The sequence below is a fragment of the Vigna radiata genome, chromosome 10 (assembly GCF_000741045.1).
Source record: "Vigna radiata var. radiata cultivar VC1973A chromosome 10, Vradiata_ver6, whole genome shotgun sequence".
Lineage (NCBI taxonomy): Eukaryota > Viridiplantae > Streptophyta > Magnoliopsida > Fabales > Fabaceae > Vigna > Vigna radiata.
In genome coordinates this window covers 12,197,655-12,217,994 of record NC_028360.1, presented here as the reverse complement: position 1 = coordinate 12,217,994, position 20,340 = coordinate 12,197,655, and the positions used below count along the sequence as shown (strand labels likewise).

Sequence of the window (20,340 nt, the reverse complement as noted above, 5' to 3'; positions counted from 1 at the left end):
CTTTAATTTAAAAATGGAGTAAAACCAAAATCGCCCCAAAATATAGGGATTAAAAACATATTTAACCCTTAATTTATTATATGATTTTAAACTTTTTAAACAAATACTCGTGTGAGAATAAAATTTTTAACAAAAGAAATGAGCCTATATTTTAACTTATGATGTACCAAGCCAATGAATTAACTTGACTTTTTATTTAATCTCCAAGTTTTCTGTAATTTTTTGTCCTCCTTTTATTATATTATATATTTATTTTTATTATATTTTTCATTTATCAAATTTTAAAATTCGATTTATATTGACTAGATTTCGAAATCTAGAAAACTAACAAGATTTTTGAATTTACTTGAAGAAATTCACCGAATTTTAAAATTTAGTTGAGAAAATTTATCGGATTTTGAAATTCGGTTAAGTTATCTTCGAAATTTCAAAATTCAGTGTTGTTTTTATTTTCTTTTTAATATTTTCCTAAAATTTGATTTGCTTGTTTTGTTTCATGAATTTCTTAATCTCCCATTATAGACTGTTACTGTGTGAAATGAAATATTATCCTTTAAATTATATGGAATCACAAGTAAGTTTCAACTTCATGTCATATTTTTCTTATTTTATAAATAAAATTTGTGAGGAAGATTACCAAATAACTTTACAATTGATCATATTTTTTCTACATGAGATGAGTTAATTAAGTGGGTTTTGATAAAGTTGTCAAAATGGATCACAACCCGCGGACCAATCTTATCCACCATAGATTCGGACCGAGTTGGGTTTGAAAAAATTATATTTTTTTATGCGAGTTAGATTTAAACCTGGCTCATTTAAACCCGGCTCATGAGGGTTGAACCCGTAGTGAGCCGGATTGGCCCACCAACCCACCCACCTAATTTTATTTTATTAAAATTTAATTTTAATTTTATAAAAAAATATTTATTATTATTTTTTGCTTGAAAAAATTATTTAAGTTCATTATTTTTAAAATTAATTAAACACTCATATTGAGAGTGAAATTTGTTTAGATTTGAATTATAAAAAGTTTGTAATTTTTTTTATTTTAAAAAAATTATAATTAAATGTTTACCCACAAACCCGTGGTGGGTCAGGTCGGGTTTGAATTTTTCAAGTTCCTTAATAAATTAGTCGGGTTGGATTGGCTCACTAAGTGATCAACTCGTGATGGGCCGGGTCAGGTCGGGCTGGGTGACCTGTTTTGACAGCTCTAGGTTTTGAGAGATTGTCTTTGGTCTTGATTTTGTTATTGTCATTATAAGATCTAACAAAACTAATGATTAACCTAGGAAAAAGACATATGTATTATTAGGATATAAAAAGAAATGAAAGTAAAAAAAAAAATTGATATTCAAATTAGTATATCCGATACAAGAAAATGCGATTGTTATTTTAAATTAAGAGGCAAACCAAATTCTAATGGAGAGTGGTGGGTATTGAAAGTAATGTGTGGATATCATAATCATGATTTTTCATAAACTTTCATTGTTAAAATCCACTAAACGTTCATTGTTGGTTGATATGACTAAGGGTCAAATGAAGTATGCAAACATTCTCCTTACTCTGAAATAATGAGTGTAATATGACAACAATCAAACAAGTATATAATATAAGATACACTTACAAACTACCATTAAGAAGTTTGAGAACTTAATTACAACAACTGATGGTGATGTTAGAACATGATAAATACATCCATTTAAAGAGATGTGTAGACAAAACTGACCTCTTTTGATAAAATATGTATCAAAATATGCTTTGGAATATGTTGTTGAGAAGTTCGATTTATTTAAGCATATGAGATTTGATAATAATAATTGTAGTTGTGTTTTGAGATGAATATAGTATATCATGTACTTGTAAATAAGCACAATATGATCTTTTATCCTTAAAAAAATGAATACAAATGGATTTAATTCTAATATTCAAACTTTTAGTTTGTTTATTTTAAATAAAGTATTAAAAAAATTAGAAGAGAAGAGGAAAAGGCCTAAAAGAAAGAATAAAATAATTTTTTCATATATCTAAATTTTTTATATTTATTTGATATTATCTCTACTTACTTTTTATTTTTTTTTCTTGAAAAAACAAAAATTTATATTTTTACGTGATACCATTAAAAAAACAATATGTTATTGTTTGGACATGTTTTTTTATTTTTCATTTATTACTCAGACTTTCTTTTATACTAAGTTAGCATTCATTTAACTAATTCTAATTATATATATTTTTTTCAAAATGATTATTTAATGTGGAGTTAACTGACACATTGTCGATCCTATTTTTTTTTTTCATTTAAATTAAGAATTAATATTGATTTAATCAATGTTAACGATAAAATAAATATTTTAAAGTTATTATTTACGTGAGTGAATGTGGAACTTTATCCTGTCTTACTTGTTTTTCAATCAAATTGTGAATTAACATTGATTACACTGACTCTGATTATATTTTTTAATTAACAATTTTATGGCAAATGCGATTTTTATCCAACGCTATTTATTCACTACTAAAAAGTATAACAAAAGAAGAAAATGTAATTAATGAAATAGTCTTCTTCTACATGCAAGTGATAACAAATATTAAAATTATTAACGAAATTTCACCACGATCGTGAATATTAAAACATTCAAATAATAATAATAATAATAACTTAAATCTTTGAATCAGAGACCAAAATACCAAAAAGAAAGAGATAATCTTACAAATTTTAACAAAATCTAAAAAGCTTCAAAATCTTTTTTAAGTCATCCTTAATTTTATAAATTAATATTATTAAAATGTTTACTCTTCGATATTCACACAATAATTTAAGTTTATATTATATATTTATATAAATATAGAGGATTTTTTAAGTATAAAATTGTTAATAGATTTTTGTCTTTTTGGAGAGTGATTTGATTGCTGATGTAGACTCATATTTAGTTGTGTCCCTTATTCCACGACCAACCTCCGACTACTACCAGAAACACGTGAAACCTTATTTAATATGTAACAAAATAATGTTTGTTACAACTAATTGAAGATAACACAACTATGGATAAGAATGACAATTTTCTATGAATTATCATGGCTTGAGGAAAAAAAAAAAATAGGAAGAAATTTCAAGTAAATTTAAACGTTGGATTGAATTCAATAAATGATATGTTGGATAAATAAAATAAAAAATACTTATAAAAAATTCATAAAATTGTTAGGTTTAGAAAAACGATTAAATAAAAAAGAACAGTTAAATTTAAACAAACAATCACTTTAAAGGTAATAATGATGAAATGATTATTTTAATTAAAAAAATTAAATATTGAAATTAAAAAACATGCGATCCTTAAAAAGAAAAAATCCTTTATGCATCTAATTTTTTTAGTTAAAAATTCGTTATATTTATGTCATTTTTTAAATAAAAATAATTTTTTTTAATTTAAAAATAATAATTTAGTATAAATGCTCAATCTAGAAAACTCAATCAATTAATTCACAACATGAACCATCCAAATATGACTAACTAGATAATGACTAACTAGATAAATGAAATGACTAGATATAAATTTTAAAATATTATATTTGAATTATACTGAATTAGTCAGATTGAATTTAATTCTAATTCATCCAACCCGGCTTCCTTATATGCTAATTGAAAATGACACAATTTTTTTATTTTTTATTTTTATTACATCTTTAAACCTTAACTTAACTTTTATTAGCACAAATATATAATCAATAATAACCATACAAAATAATACTTTTAATTTTACATATCTTTTCATACTACATCATATATTATTTTTTTTATAAATGAGTTATTATTTTAATCATAAATTGAATTATAAATAAGTTATTTCAACTTGACTTACTTTTTCACAAATAAGAAATTTTATGATCCGTTCAACTCAATATGATTTGATAAATTAAATGGATTGAGAATATTTTGTTATCCTAATTTATTTTAATATCAATCCATTTTTTTATAATAATATAATTAAATTATTTACATATTTCACCAAACATTATCATAAAAATAATATAATTAAAAGTTAAAGCATTAATTTTAGAATTAAACATTCAAAATATAATTAAATAATATTCTTATATTTAAAAATGTCAAATTATAAATATACATATTTAAAAGTAATTAAAAGAGTTATAATAAGTTATAAAAATAATAAAATTATTATTGTAGAGGATTACTCAGAGCTGAATTGAATTTATTTAAATCAAAATTAAGTAAGTGAGATTAAATTTGATTCACATTTAAAAGGTTATTTTCTTAAAAGGTGAGACTCAGTTTGACGCTGATTTTTTTTTTGTCTTTTTTTCACTAACGTAAAAAATTGTTGCATGATTAATACAACTAATTTATATTATCAATCCAATAAAATTTATAATAAAATTATTTTTTGACTCACTTTATTCTTTTGAATTTAACTTATCCTTAAAATCTTTAGCCAAATTATCCATATTTGTCATGACTGAGAGAAGCTAAACTTTCCATTTTTTATAATTTTAAAACTTAAGTTTTTGTATAATATGAAAATAATAAATAATTTCGTGTTGAGAAAAAAAAAGAAGTCAAAATATTTTTTAGCCAGCATATAAATATTTCATGCAATTTACTTATTTTTCTCAATTTTATATGTTCACACTCTAAATTTCCACTCGTCCAGACAAGATAGAAAGGAATGTTTTGTATCATTATTCTATCTATATGAAAAAGTATTTTCTATCAATCTCTCTATTTTCATATATATATATATATATATATATATATATATATATATATTATTTTAAAAAATAACTAACTCTATATTAATTAAGAAAATTAATTATATTATTAATTACATAATCTGAATTTCATTATAATCCGAAGATGGAACAATTTTCTGACAGAATAAAGAGTTGTGTATAGTTCATTGGTGGCTAAGAAGAAAATTTGTGATTCTAAACGATCTATAATTTTTACCATACTATTTGCCTGTACCGTATTTCTACGGCTTTTATATTACTTGCAGTTGGCCGTGCTTTTCAATCTCTCATATTTAATTAAAACATTGAAGTAATAAAATGAGAACACCATACCATGATTATAAAAATAAAACTTAAAAATTAAAAAAAAAAAGTGGAATAGAGTAATTTATGGTATAAAAAATACACTTAAATCCCCTTTGTTTAGTTTATGATTTTGAAAACATGATTCTTTTGTTCGTATAAAGCTCTGGTGGATTTCATTTTTCATTTTTTCTAAATTAAATAGTTTTCATCCGCTACTAATATGTTATTTTACTAATTACATACATGCCTGAATTATTATTAAGAAGCGTAAGACTGATTTTTATGTTAATGAAAATTGTTTTAAAAATAATGAAGGTTAAAGCTTTAAGTTTTGTTTAATATACATGTAAATTATTGGAGTGGTGCAGCACTTAATTTGGTAGATGAGCGTCTTGTTAAACAGGTGGCACGTAGCACTTTGGTTCATCACTGTAATCATGCATATCTTATTATGAAAACGTATTTTCAATTTATTTTATGCCAATGCATCGTTCCATTTATGAAGAACAACATACTGCTCCAGGAACTCACACACTCACTCAACTCAAATCCATTTGCTTAATTTCTCTGCTGTTCTCTCATGATTCTCATGGCCTCGTCATCATCTTCTTCTTCTCTCAAGTTTACAGTTCGAAGATGCCAACCGCAGCTGGTGCCTCCTGCCATCCCCACTCCTCGTGAAGTTAAGCCACTTTCCGACATTGATGATCAAGAAGCCCTGCGTCTCCACGTTGCGATGGTACAAATTTATCCAAAGCATGCATCAATGGCAGAGAAAGATCCAGTTCAAGTCATTCGCCAAGCACTCTCCCAGACACTTGTCTTCTATTACCCATTTGCGGGTAGGCTCAGGGAGGGGTCTCACCGCAAATTAATGGTGGATTGCACTGGAGAAGGTGTCATATTCATTGAGGCAGATGCAGACGTCACACTTGATCAGTTTGGCGATTCTCTTTACCCTCCATTCCCATGCTTCCATGAACTGCTATACGATGTCCCTGGCACACAACAAATTACCAACACTCCCCTTCTACTTGTACAGGTTCAATACACTTACTCATCAATCTCAACAACCTTTTTATTCATAAATTTCTTAAATTTTATAAACAGATTTCTGATATAATTAATTTCTGTCAAAATCCACTAAGTTTTGAATTGGTAGTGTGACCGGTTCTGATAGAGAGAATGGGCTGGTTCGTTCTTCTGTCAATTTTTTTTTTCATTGATATGCTCTGATAGCCTATTACAAAGTGGGGTGTATAACACTCATATAATAATTTAACAAAAGATGTGAGATGTTCAAAAGAAATTTCACAAGTAGCTTGTTTGTTGCGCTTATTCTTGGTCGTATAGTTAACTTTAGAGAAAGTTTAGCGGAAGCAAAATGTGTGAACTTGTTGAAGATGGAATAAAAATGCAGGTGACACGACTCAAGTGTGGTGGTTTGATCTTAGCCATTGGCCTCAACCACACCATGTGTGATGGACCCGGTTACAAACAATTCTTGAACGCTTGGGCGGAAATGGCTAGAGGTGCAACCATACCTTCCATCGCACCAGTGTGGCGTAGGGAGCTCCTAATGGCAAGAGACCCACCTCGCATTACATGCAACCATCGCGAATTCGAGCAAGTCCAAGATACTCTTCCTTCTTCCAACCAAAACATGGTTCAACGATCATTCTTCTTTGGACCACTCGATATAGCTGCACTTCGGCGCTTGATTCCCCAACACCTTCAGCACTGCACCACATTTGACCTCATCACAGCATGCCTCTGGCGCTGTCGCACAAAAGCACTGCAGATAGAGGCAGACGAGGATGTTCGCATGATGTGCATAGTCAACGGACGTGGTCGGTTCAATCCTCCACTTCCTGTTGGTTACTACGGCAACTGTTTTGCATATCCGGCGGCAGTGACGACTGCGGGGAAGCTATGCAGAAACCCATTTGGTTATGCGGTGGAATTGATAAATAAAGTGAAAGGCGAGATGACAGAAGAGTACCTGCAATCTGTTACAGACCTTCTGGTGATGAAAGGACGATGCTTATTCACAACTGTGAGGTCTTGTATTGTGTCATATATGGCACGTTTGAACCTTAGAGAAGTGGATTTTGGTTGGGGTGAGGCTGTGTATGGTGGAATGGCCCAAGCTGGGGCTGGGGGCTTCTTAGGAACTTCGTATTTCTGTTCTGCTAAGAATGGAAAAGGAGAAGAAGGCATAATATTTCCGATTTGCTTACCTGCTGAAGCTATGGAGAGGTTTGCTGAAGAGTTTAACGACATGCTAGGCAACAAAAACCAACCACAAACCAATTCTGCTACTTTTATAATGTCTACCCTGTAACAACATGTATTTCATAGAATAATTTAGCATATTCTAGAGATAGATATATATTGTGTGATATCATAATGATGTATTCTGAAGGATAAAATGGTGTGTTGTGATAAATCAGTTATAGTGTATTGTGATAAAGATAAATTATATTTCTAAAGATTGACTATATTAGAAAATCTCACAACTCACGAACAATATTTTCTTAAACATGTAAATTATTGTCCTTAAGAATTTATCTGTAATATATTGTCTAAGTCTTCTAAAAAGAGTAAAAGAATAAACCACACATATAAAAATATAAGAAAAGAAATGAAAAAAAGCTAAGAAGATAGCTTGAGAAATAAAGTTTCTTTTTGAAAGGAGAAGAGAAAGTTTGATTATGTGAATGCAGGAAATGCTCTATTTATATAACAAAAAATTAGTCAAAAATAGTTGTCACAGTAATTAATAATAAAAAGTGACTGTTGGCATTTATGAACTATAATGAAAAAGAATAAAAATTGTGTATTTATGAAGGTGAGAAAATAAAAACTATTGATAAACTTTTAAAACTAATCTTTCTTTTGCAATTATTATTATTTTATAACAACCCCTCACATATTTCAAAAGAAAGATAAAAAACTTTTATACTGAGTTTTATAAGTTGTAATGCATCACAGCTAATAATAAACTATATGAACAAGTCTTAGATAAAGAAACTTAACACACAATTTAGTTAGTATAGGAAGCTATATGAACCAAAAACACTTGATGTGTGTTAGAGGTTTATGAATCACAATAAACTCTTACAATCCTTGTTGTTATCGCTGTGTTAACTTATAAGGTCATGCGAGTGCCCAATATTTATGAGTGTTCTAGATTATGTCAAGATCTCATGCAAGTAGTCCCACTCGACACTCACATAGGTGATTTCATCAAGTTTATGCTGCAAATAATACATCACCCATAAGGGATATGAAAATCATTAAAACTTTGTTTAAGCTAAAATTCTTTAACTGCATAGAATTTTAATGACATAGTTTAACCTCTCATAATGTAGTCTCTAACATGACATAATTTATTAAAATCAATTTAGAGCTATCAAAACTAACAGATGACTTGTTTTTACCCATACGAACCTTATTCATGGGATCTTATATCATAAAGAGTGAGTTACCATCACTTGTTTGTTTGCAAGTGACTTAAGTCTCATTTCCCTCGATGTTTCTAATATCATTTGTCTTATACTTCTTAAATCCTCACACAATGCATCGCTATTATTATTATTATTATCATCATCATCATCTACAGGTTGAAACGTCTCACTAACCTTTAAAAAATACCATGTTAAAAAAATTTAGCATTTTTTGTCTCCATGATAGTGTTATGCTCAATCACATCACTTTTAAGAACCATAAACTTATTATAAGTAGCACTATGTTTTGCATAACCTAAAAACATGCAATAAAAGGTTTTAGAACCTATTTAATATATATATATATATATAAACCCTAAATCTTAATCACTAAATAAGAAGACAAAATAAATAAAATTAAAAAAAAGTAACAAAACCATAGCTCATTAAGAATAGAGTTAAAGCAAGATTTAAAAATTAAATTTAAATAAAAATTTAGAAAATGTATTAAAAATTATTTTGAATTTGCCTTTACCGTATTTTTATGACTTTTTATTGTTTGCAGTTGGGCTTGCTTATCAATGTCACATTAATTGCACTATTTAAGAAATAAAATGAGAATATAAATGGACTCAAATTTCACCATAGTATGATTATAAAAATAAAAAGGTAAAATACATTTTTTTTTCCAGTTTTGGTTGATAATATTCGAAATATTCTCTATTTTATTTTTCTGTTTAATGTAGTTCTATAGAACGTAATTTGTGTTTACTTTAGTTCTTTTTCTGTTCAATATAGTCCTAAAGAATGTAATCTGTGTTCAATTTAGTCTTTATTTGTGGTTTACGGAGTTTGTAAATTGTTCTTTAGGACTATATTGAATATAAAAATAAAATGGGGACCATTTTGAATATTGTCAACCAAATCTGGGACCAAAAAAAATATTTTACCAAATAAAAAATAAAAATTAAAAATTAAAAAAAAAAGTGGAGTAAATTTATGGTGTAAAAATACACTTAAATCCACTTTATTTAGTTTATGATCTTGAAAACATGGTTTTTTGTTCTTATAATAAAGTTCTAATCGTAGATTCCTTTTATCAATTTTTCAAAATTAAATAGTTTTCATCCACTAATAATATGTTATTGAACTAATTGCATAAATGGTTACATGCCTGAATTATTATTAAGATATTAAAATTGAGGTTTCACATTTGAATTTTAATGCACATTTCATTAAGATATTAAACATAAGGTTATGATTAATTTTAATATATATTATTTTGTTGAAGAATATGAAACAATTCTTATTAATAGTTAACTCTGATTGATGATAAAAAAAATTAAAAATTAAAGGACTAATACGTAGTCGAAAGTTTATAGAAACCAAAGTTACACTTTTGCAAAACTACAATAATAAAAAGATGGATTTAAGCTTAAGAAATAATTGCATAACAAATAATTATTTCAAATAATTCCTATGTAAAGCGTAAGACTATTTTTTATGTTAATGAAATTTGTTTTAAAACTAATGAAGGTTAAAAAGCTTTAAGTTTTGTTTAATAGGCATATAAATTATGATTGTTTTTATTCGGTTTCATTTTATAAATTTTATTATGATATATAGCATTATTATTCGATTAGGTTTTTGTTTATAATAAATTATCTTTTCACTTGTATAAAATTATTTTGTTTTCCAGTTTGCATATAAGGATTTTATGACTTGCACGTCAGATTTGAGTGAATTAAATAAATATTTATTAATATAATTTAATATTGATAGTTGATGAATATGGAAATAAGTGTTCTAATGATCGGTGGGGCAGCTTGGTTCATTTTGGTTCCCTTTTTTTTTTTTTACAAGTATAAATTAATATATAACTATATATATATATATTTTTTAAATATTAATATATTTTATATATTTAGTATTTCTAATATTTTTGTATATCTATTTTGACATTCTCAAATGTGTTGATTTTACAATACATTAGAAAAAAAAAATATTGAACATTTTAAATAAAATAGCTGATTTGATTAAGTGAAATTTAAATGTTATATGTAAAATTTAAGTAAAGATAATATAAGATATGAAGTTAAAAATTCAAAAAGATAATATAGTTAAATGTTTATTTCAAATTTGAGTTCGACTGATGATTTAATTTAAATATTTTTTGATGTTCAATTTGGTTATTTGTTGTTATTCACTTTAAAAATAATGTTTTAGGGCTTTTTGAGAATTTTGTTCAAGTGTTAATTGGCTGCTTAAATAAAAGTGTGAGCAATATTTATCTTTCTTTTTAGAGGGATTTCTTCTCAAAGGACATAATGGTCACTCAAATGAAAATGTGAGTAAAATAATTATATTTTCTTTAAAGGATTTTCACTCAAGAGATACATTAAATATTCAAGAAAAAACAAAGAGATATTCTTAACTTCAAGCAAAAATGACTTTTTTTATTATATAATAAAGTAAATTTAACGAATTATACTTATCCATGTATCTTATTTATTATATATCTATTTTTTTTTTATATTTTGTGAATAAGACGTATTTTATATGTGTATTGTGAGGATAATTTAGATGATATCGTATATTATTGAGCACAAAATTTGTTAAGAAAGCAAAAAATTTGACTTGTTATAAAAGATGTCAAGCCTTGAGAAATCAAAGTAGATTATTATATCCATGTTTATTATAACAAATGCAATCTAGATATAAAATTTCAACATCAGTTTAAAAAATATAATAAATCATATATTAATCTTTGTGGAAAGATATATACTCAATATAAAATATTGAATGAAAAAGTTGATATACATTCAATGACTAATATGTAGTGGAAGAGTGTAAATTTTGGTTCAAAGTGACGATTTATCATTTATGTACATGTTTTATACGCATAGTATGTATACAACATCAAGGTTAATTTAATTAATTAAAAAGTATAGTTGATTTAATTTATTAAAAATCGTAAAATGTAAGGGAAATGATTCTTTGACACACCTTAATTTTTTACATTCATTTGACATTATTTTTACTTACTTTTTATTCTCTTCTTTTTTTGAAAAACTATAAAACTTTACACTTTTTAGATTATTTTATCTTTATATTCCGTGTCAAATGAATGTAAAAGTGTTTCATAGTATTATTATTCAAAATGTAATGTAAGGAAGATAATCTAAAAATGATATATTTTTATAAAAGTAATGTAATAAATTAAAATCATGACACACGTATCAACCTATTAATTAAAATCTGGAATAGTTAGGCCAAAAAGACGACCATTGACAAATGGGTTTCACGGCTTTCGTATACTACACTAGTGGTTATGGTTTCTCCCACGTTTTACTTGTTTACGTTTTATCTTCAGAGACAAAGGAGAACGTGAAAACAGAGTATAAAAGACGTGTTTTTTTTCATTGATCTGCTAAGAAAGCAAGAGAAAGATGTAAAATGTTTTTTTTGTTTTGGTATCGGTGAAACTATCAATCCTTTTCATAGTAGAGGAAGATGATATTTTGACAATACTTTTTTATAACCTTTTTTATAATAGATACGGGTCATATTTTATTTTATTAGTCTATTTGAATTTTTATTTAAAACCAACTAATCACAGTATACCACACTTGTAAAAAAAGGTTATTAAAAAAGTTATTTAAAAAGTTCTGGAAAAAGAATTTTTTCCTAATTTTGATGCTAATGTTTTTCCCAGCAAAGGAAAATATCTTTGTTTATAAAAAGGGCAACGGTTCTAGGTACTATAGCAACTCAGACAAACAATTACTAAGTAACTCTGTCTCTATCTCTTAATAAATGGCATCATCTTCTTCTTCTCCAAAGTTTACAGTTCAAAGGTGCCAACCCCAGTTGGTAGTTCCTGCTATCCCCACTCCTCACGAAGTTAAGCCACTTTCCGACATTGATGATCAAGAAGCCCTGCGTTTCCACGTTCCCTTCATACAAATTTATCGAAAGCAAGCATCAATGGCAGAGAAAGACCCAGTTCAAGTCATTCGCCAAGCACTCTCCCAGACACTTGTCTTCTATTACCCATTTGCAGGTAGGCTTAGGGAGGGGCCTCGCCGCAAATTGATGGTGGATTGCACCGGAGAAGGTGCCATGTTCGCTGAGGCTGATGCTGACGTCACACTCGACCAGTTCGGCGATTCTCTCCAGCCTCCATTCCCATGCTTCCATGAACTTCTATTCCATGTCCCTGGCACACAAGAAATTACCAACACTCCCCTTCTACTCGTACAGGTATTCGAATTTTGATATGAGTTCTTCCTAACTATTTTTCTGGGTCTATAGTTTGTTGATGTCGGAAACGAACTGATGAAATCACAGGTGACACGCCTTAGATGCGGTGGTTTCATCTTGGCCTTCTGCTTCAACCACATCATGTGTGACGGAGCTGGTCTTTCGCAATTCATGAGCACGTGGACTGAAATGGCTCGTGGTGCAACCAAACCTTCCATTCCACCGGTTTGGCGAAGGGAGCTTCTCATGGCAAGACATCCACCACGCATCACATGCAACCATCGCGAATACGAACATGTCCCAGACACAGTCAAAGGAGCCGTCACATCAAACCAACATGACATGGTCCTTCGATCGTTCTTCTTTGGACCTTCCGAAATAGCTGCTATTCGTGGCTTGGTTCCACCCCACCTTAAGCACTGCACAACGTTTGATCTGATCGCGGCATGCTTCTGGCGGTGTCGTACAAAAGCATTGCAGATAAAGGCAGACGAGGATGTTCGCATGATGGTGATAGTGAATGCACGTGGAAGGTTGAATCCTCCTTTACCAGTTGGGTACTACGGCAATGCTATTGCATACCCAGCAGCAGTTACGAGTGCAGGGAAGCTTTGTGGAAATCCGGTTGGGTACGCAGTGGAGTTAATAAAGAAATTGAAAGCTGAGGTGACAGAAGAGTACATGCATTCGGTGGCAGATTTGATGGTGATTAAGGATCGGTGCACGATTACAAGTGTAAGGTCTTGTATCATTTCAGATTTGACACGTTTGAAGCTTAGAGAAGCGGATTTTGGGTGGGGTGAGGCTGTGTATGGTGGAGTGGCTGAAGGTGGAACTGGGAGGTTTCTTGAAGCAACCTTTCAGGTTTTGCATAGAAATGCAAAAGGAGAAGAAGGCATCGTCTTACCAATTTGGTTGCCTGCTGAAGCTATGGATAGGTTTGCGAAAGAGTTGGATCATATGTTTCGCAACCGAAACCAAACTAATACTCTGACTCCTAGGTCAATCATGTCTGCTTTATGAGAAATGATTATTTGATACATCTTTATATTCATTTGACACTATCCTTATTTACTTTTTACTCTCTTCTTTATTGAAAAACTACAAAATTTTACATTTTTAGAACCATTTTACCCTTGTATTATGTATCAAATGAATGTAAAAAGTGTATCATGGTATTATTACTCTTACTTTATAGCTTAGGTTGGAAGTGTGACTTCTACTGAGAATAAAATTAAAAGGTTTAATATCTATTTTGGTTCCTATTTTTATGGTTTTGGTTCAAAATGATCTTACTTTTTAAAAAAGTTCAATAAGGTCCCATAATTTGTTAAAAAATGTTCAGTTTCGTCCTTTTCGCTGACACCGTTAAAAACTTAACAGTGCAAATTCCACCGTGACATAACCTTACTGAGCTGTCAAGTTTGATGAATACGAGGACGTTACACTGTGTAAATATTTAAAAAAATTTATGACACATCTGCTTCATCTTCCACCTCCACCATGAATTTAGGTTTTTTCTTCAGTGACATTAGAGGCCACAGTCTCTTTCTTCCTCCCCCTCTCCCTCTCCCTCTCCTGTCCTCTCCACAAAACCCACCAACTTAAAAACAGAAAGTCTCACAGATATCAGAAACTGCGATTTNTTTCCTATGTGACATTAGAGGCCACTGTCTCCTTCTTCCTCCCTTCTTCCTCTCCCTCTCCTCTCCTCCCCTCCCCACAATAAAAAGCAAGGGTTACGTAACTGTCGCTTGCAAGACCTACTAACATGGAATTAGCATGCAACTCCTACTAACATGGAATTAAACTATCGCTTGCTTTTTCTACTTTTCTCTTGGTTTTAAGCTGTTATAGCTTTTTTGTTGAAGCTTGAATTTGTGAACAGATAGCTTTGGCAAAACAGAGAGTTGATGAATATATTTACTCTTAGTTGATACAACAAACTGACACCCAACAATCAGCATAAGTATTTTTCATATGATTTGGGTCCATTCAAATTGTAAAATTTTCCAGTCAACAAGAAACAGCTACTCCACTGTAATAATTAAGATCTTTCTGTAAAATTTTTTAACTCCATTCTAAAGGTGTCATTTTATAGTTCATTGATAGTCTAAAATTGTTTCTACATTGTGGATTAAAACCAATAAACTATTTTTTAAGCGGTTTATTACTTCAGTCTGAGATTCAAAATTTTTAATGAACTTTTCGTGTCTTAAAATTATGTGCCCTTACTAATGAGCGGTAAACTGCAAAACAATTTGTTGTTTAAGTATACTTAATGAGATTTTGTTTTTATAGTAGTGTTTTTGTTTGGATCTTATATATTTTTTGTTGAATATCAATTCCTTTATTCAGGCGAACTAGTTCTTTGAAAACAACATGAAACCATATTATAATAATTGAAACTTGAGTGTTTGTAAAATATAGGGAGTAATTTTTATCAGAAAGGACCAAAATTTAAAAGATTTCTGGTCTATTCAGCTTCCAGAGATGACAGGAAGAAAGCCAATATGTTTAGTTCCTGTTCTGAATCCAGTTAGCTACCTGGTGGGCTTATTTGTGTTAGTAAGATGTGTTTTGATGGATATAATTTTTTTTAGTTGCTGATGTTCAAACTTTTCTCAGCTTGTACTGTACCAATTGTTGTTAGTTGAAGGTTTATATAATTTTTATTATACATAATTGATGTTAACATTTAACTCATGAGCAAAGAGTCCAGCCAATTCTGTAATGTGAGGCTTCATATCCACATAACTGATGTTAAAGGAAATTAACATTGTTATTTTTGCAATTTTGAGTTCACCTATACATTTGGGTTTATTAAAGTACATTCCATGAATGAGTCCACACATCAAAAGAAATTGCACTAATTACTGAGACATTAAAAGCACGATGAAAAATGTTAAGAAATCGAAACCCTAGAAATCGAATCAGCAACGCATCTTCTTGGGTGAGGTTTCAGTTCAAATAAAACTTGTTCTCCATTTTCCAGCGAAGACTGCATTTCTGGAATTTGGGGTTCCTAGAGTTTCTGAGTTTATGGGATTTGGGGTTTCTAGAGTTTATGTGCACAAAGAGATTAGGGTGTGTGAGTGTGAAAAATAAGAGGGTTTTGCTCTGATATTTGTATCCCTCTTCATCGGAGTGGAAGTGGAGGTGGGAGCCAGCGAAATGAGGGAGAGGCGTGCTTGGGAAACTAGTGGAGGTGGAAGATGAAGCTCATGTGTTATTTATTTTTTTTTTTTAATATTTACACAGTGTAACGTCTACGTCTTTATCAAATTTGATAGCTTAATAAGGTTGCGTCACCGTGGCATTTACACGGTTAGGTTTTTAACGGTGTGAGCGAAAAAGACCGGATTGAACATTTTTTAACAAATTATGGGACTTTACTGAATTTTTTTAAAAGGTAGAATCATTTTGAACCCAACCTATAAAAGTAGGGACTAAAAATAGATATTAAACCTTAATTTAAATAATATGAGTGTAAATTTTATTTTATAAATCAGATTTATAAAATGGAATTAGGTTTGAAGTTTATTTTTTAACCTAATATTAAATTCTTGAATTAGAGACGAAATAATGTATTCCTTTATGTATTCCTTTACTGTGTTTTCAAAATATATATTGCTTTTTATGCTTTAAAATATATTAAAACTATTTTTAAAATATCATTACATGTAATAGCTCATGAAAGGGATAAATATGTTTTTAGTCCCTATACTTTGGGGTGATTTTGGTTCTTGTCCCTCTTTCAAACTAAGATACAATTTAGTCCTTCAACTTTAGAAAACTCTGGTTTTAGTCTTTTTTACCAAATTTTTTTAACTTTATTTGTTGTTTCAAGCACGTTTCATTATAGCATTTGGATTGTTTACATTGTTTGACACATTTTTGCTTCAATGTTAACTGAGAAACATGTTTGAAACAGCAAATAAAGTTAAAAAAATTTGATAAAAAAGACTAAAACCAGAGTTTTCTAAAATTGAAGGACTAAATTGTACCTTAGTTTGAAAGAGAGACTAAAACCAAAATTATCCCAAAGTATAGGGACTAAAAACATATTTAACCCCTCATGAAACAATAACTTTAGTTTACTAATGTCTTATTATGGTTGAAAAGCTTGAAGATAATTTAAGTTTGTTAATAAAAATACAATAAATTGAACTCAAGAAAAGAAAAGTTGAGTTCTCCAATGATTTATTTTTTTCAGTTTCGAACTATTTATTTTTAGTATTTGCCCGGTAATTTTGTTTTAAAGAGAATGTTAAGTTACTAACGGGTACATGTACTACAAAGGGCATAATGGATCATGTTAACATTTATCACTTTAGAATTTACAGAAATTCGTGTTATTTTGACACTTCAAAACTTTTATACTCACTTTATATTTATTATTTTATCTTCCGATCTCTTTTTTCATTTATGAATATATAAAAAAATCTTTACTAATAATTATTTTATCTCTAAAAGAGGGTTGTTAAATAGTTATAGAAAACTTATGTTTCTTTACAAAACTAAAGCGAAAAATAATGACAGGTAAACACGAAAAAAAGAAATGAATTTACCAAGCTACTTGACCTATTTTTTTTATGTGAATAAGGATATAAAAAAATGGAGGAAAGTGTGCATAACAAGAACATGTTTTTAGCCGAACATGTTTTTAGCCGGTAGAAAAAATTTGAATTCAACCCAACTTATCATGGATTGGTGGATTAAACAGGTTAGTTATTACATTTTTTTTTTAATTCAAGTTTAAATAATTTCACTCTAAAATTATGTTAAACTCTAAAAACAATTCAAAATAAAATAATTAACATACAACTAAAATATAATCCAAGAACAAACTCAAAAAATGAATAAATAAGTTTATAATATTGATAATTTTTGTGTCACTCATTCATTTATAAGATTAGAGTCTAAATGAATACATTTATAATATTTTGCTCTCTTGAAACATTTTTTTTCTTTATTTCCATCTACAATACAATAAAAAATGTTAACTAATAATTTTGAAACACAAAATAATAAATAATTAAATTAAACTAAGTGGGTTGGTGGGCTAACCCTGCTCATCAAGGGTTCAATCCGAGTGAGCCAGATTGAAAATTAATTCGTATAAAAAAAAATCATTTTTCTTTTTTTAAACCCAGCCCGAACCTGTGGTAGACTAGATTGACCTACTGGTTCTAACCCATTTTCACAACACTATTTTAGATAAAATAACATGCGTATTATTCAAAATAATTTTTAAAAAATTTGTGACAATATTTTTTATTTAAAACACATATACTTTCTCCATTTTGTTCTCTATTTACGAAGATGAACAAATATGATGCACGCGTATCAGTTCGCTTCTATAAAAGTAAGGAGTAGCTTTAAAGATGCATCTTAAAATGAAAAAAAAATATGTGCTATGTTAAGTTTTTGTTTTATTTTTGTATTATTATTTAATTACAAATTATCAAAACTTTACTTTAAAATATTGAACTCTTTCCTTTCCAAAGTTTTAGTGGGAAATGAAATTTCCATTTTAATTAAATTAAAAATAGTATTTTAATATTTCAACTAGTTAAAATCGATATTATAAATTGAAAAATGATCATAAATCATAATATTATAATATACAGAAATATTTTAGTAATATATATTAATAATTTAAAGTAAAAGAATTTGAACATTCGGGATGTTCTATAGTGAATATATTTTTATTTTTTATAAAAATATTAATAATCTAACTTTAAAATTAAAAATATATAGTCAAAATATGAATATAGTTAGTTGTAAAAGAATTGTTAGGTAAGATATAAATCCTAATCTTAAATACACCTAACAACCCATCTAAATTTATTAAAACTTTGAGTTTTGGCATGGAAATTTAGTAATGCAACTTCGTGTATTTTAGGAAAGAGTTATAGTTATATTTATAAAATTAAATATGGTGATGAAAAGAAAAAGGACTTCATATAGTCTAGCCGTTCTTGCTCCGTTTGGATCATCATAGCTTGGATAATATACAGTTATTTTCATGTATTTTTACGGAGGATGATGATATTTTAACAACATTTTTTGACAACAGGATACGTGTCATCATTTTATTGGTTTATTTGAATTTACGTTTTAAAAAATATTTAAAATAGACCAATCATAAGTTGTCACGTATGTGTTGTAAAAAAATTGTTAAAAATAATATTGTTAAAATGACTTTTTTCTTTAGTATAATGGTGTAGTTTTAAATGTAAAATTTGAACTAAAATTGTGACAGAATAAAGAGTTGTGCATAGTGCATTGGTGGCTAAGAAGAAAATGTGTGATTCTAAACGGAGCAGTATTTCATTTTGAATTTCCCTTTACCGTATTTTTTATGGTTTTTATTGTTTGCAGTTGGGCGTGGTTATCAATCTCACATTATTTAATTGCAATATTGAAGAAATAAAATGAGATTTTCACCATACTATGATTATAAAAAAAGTTAAAAAAAATGTGGAATAGAGTAATTTATGGTATAAAAAATACACTTAAAAATCCACTTTATTTAGTTTATGATATTGAAAACATGGTTTTCTGTTTTTATAAAATTGTCATGGTGGATTTCATTTTTCAAAATTAAATAGTTTTCATCCCAAGTAATATGTTATTTAATTAAAATCGTCCTAATTAAGTTGGAATAATCATAAACAAAACTCAATTAAGTTGATTTAGTTGAGTCGGTCTTTGTCGAAAGTCGGTTAAATTTGATTGGAACGGTTATAGTTGAAATTCCTTCATGTTGATTCTGACTGAAAATCGATCGAATTCAGTCAAATGGTCACAACCAAAAAGTTTTATCAAATTGATTCCAAACGAAATTGGTTGAATTTAACCGTGTTAGCAATAGTTGAAAAATCAATCGAATTCGTCTAAACAACCATTAATAGCCGAGATAGTCTCGGTCGAAAATCAATCAAATTCGATCAAGTCAGTCACAATCAAATTCAATCAAATTAAGCAAAGTTAAAACTCAGTCAAGTTAGTTTCAACCGAAATTCGATTGATTTTGATATTTTAATACTCAACAAAAGACTATACTAAAATACTAATAGAGAATTTGAACTCTTTGTTAATAGCTTATGAAACGATAACTTTAGTTTACTAATGTCTTAGAGTATGGAAAGGCTTGAAGAAAATTTAAGTTTGTTATGGGAAATACAGTAAATTGAACTCGAGAAAAGTTTCTCAAATGATTTTTTTTTTCAGACTTCATGTAAGTTTCGAACTATTTATGTTTCAATATTTTCCCTGTAATTTTGTTTTAGAAAGAATGTTCAGTTACTAAAGTGGTACATACACTCCAAAGGGCATGATGTATCATGTTAACATTGACCACATTAGAATATACAAAACTTTGTGTTATTTTGTCACTTTAAAATTTTTACACTTATTTTATCTTTCAATCTCTTTTTTCATTTAAGAATATAAAAAATACTTTATTAATAATTATATTATCTATAAAAGAGGGTTGTTAAATAGTTCTAAAAAAATTATTTTTCTTTAAAAAACAAAAAATAAAAGCCAAAAATAATGACAGGAATAA

General features: G+C 28.5%; 2 protein-coding genes across 2 annotated transcripts; both read left to right on the top strand.

The window, feature by feature from the left end:
• Nucleotides 1-5,525: 5,525 nt before the first annotated feature.
• LOC106775345 (benzyl alcohol O-benzoyltransferase) lies at nucleotides 5,526-7,546 on the top strand. The gene is made up of 2 exons (XM_014662456.2): nucleotides 5,526-6,094; nucleotides 6,473-7,546. Exons 1-2 carry the CDS (start codon nucleotides 5,633-5,635, stop codon nucleotides 7,394-7,396), a joined length of 1,386 nt encoding a protein of 461 aa, XP_014517942.1. The 5' UTR covers nucleotides 5,526-5,632; the 3' UTR covers nucleotides 7,397-7,546.
• A 4,664-nt stretch (nucleotides 7,547-12,210) lies between these two features.
• Nucleotides 12,211-13,818, top strand: LOC106774837 (benzyl alcohol O-benzoyltransferase-like). Its single transcript, XM_014661867.2, has 2 exons — nucleotides 12,211-12,764; nucleotides 12,852-13,818. Exons 1-2 carry the CDS (start codon nucleotides 12,318-12,320, stop codon nucleotides 13,785-13,787), a joined length of 1,383 nt encoding a protein of 460 aa, XP_014517353.1. The 5' UTR covers nucleotides 12,211-12,317; the 3' UTR covers nucleotides 13,788-13,818.
• The last annotated feature ends 6,522 nt before the right edge of the window (nucleotides 13,819-20,340 follow it).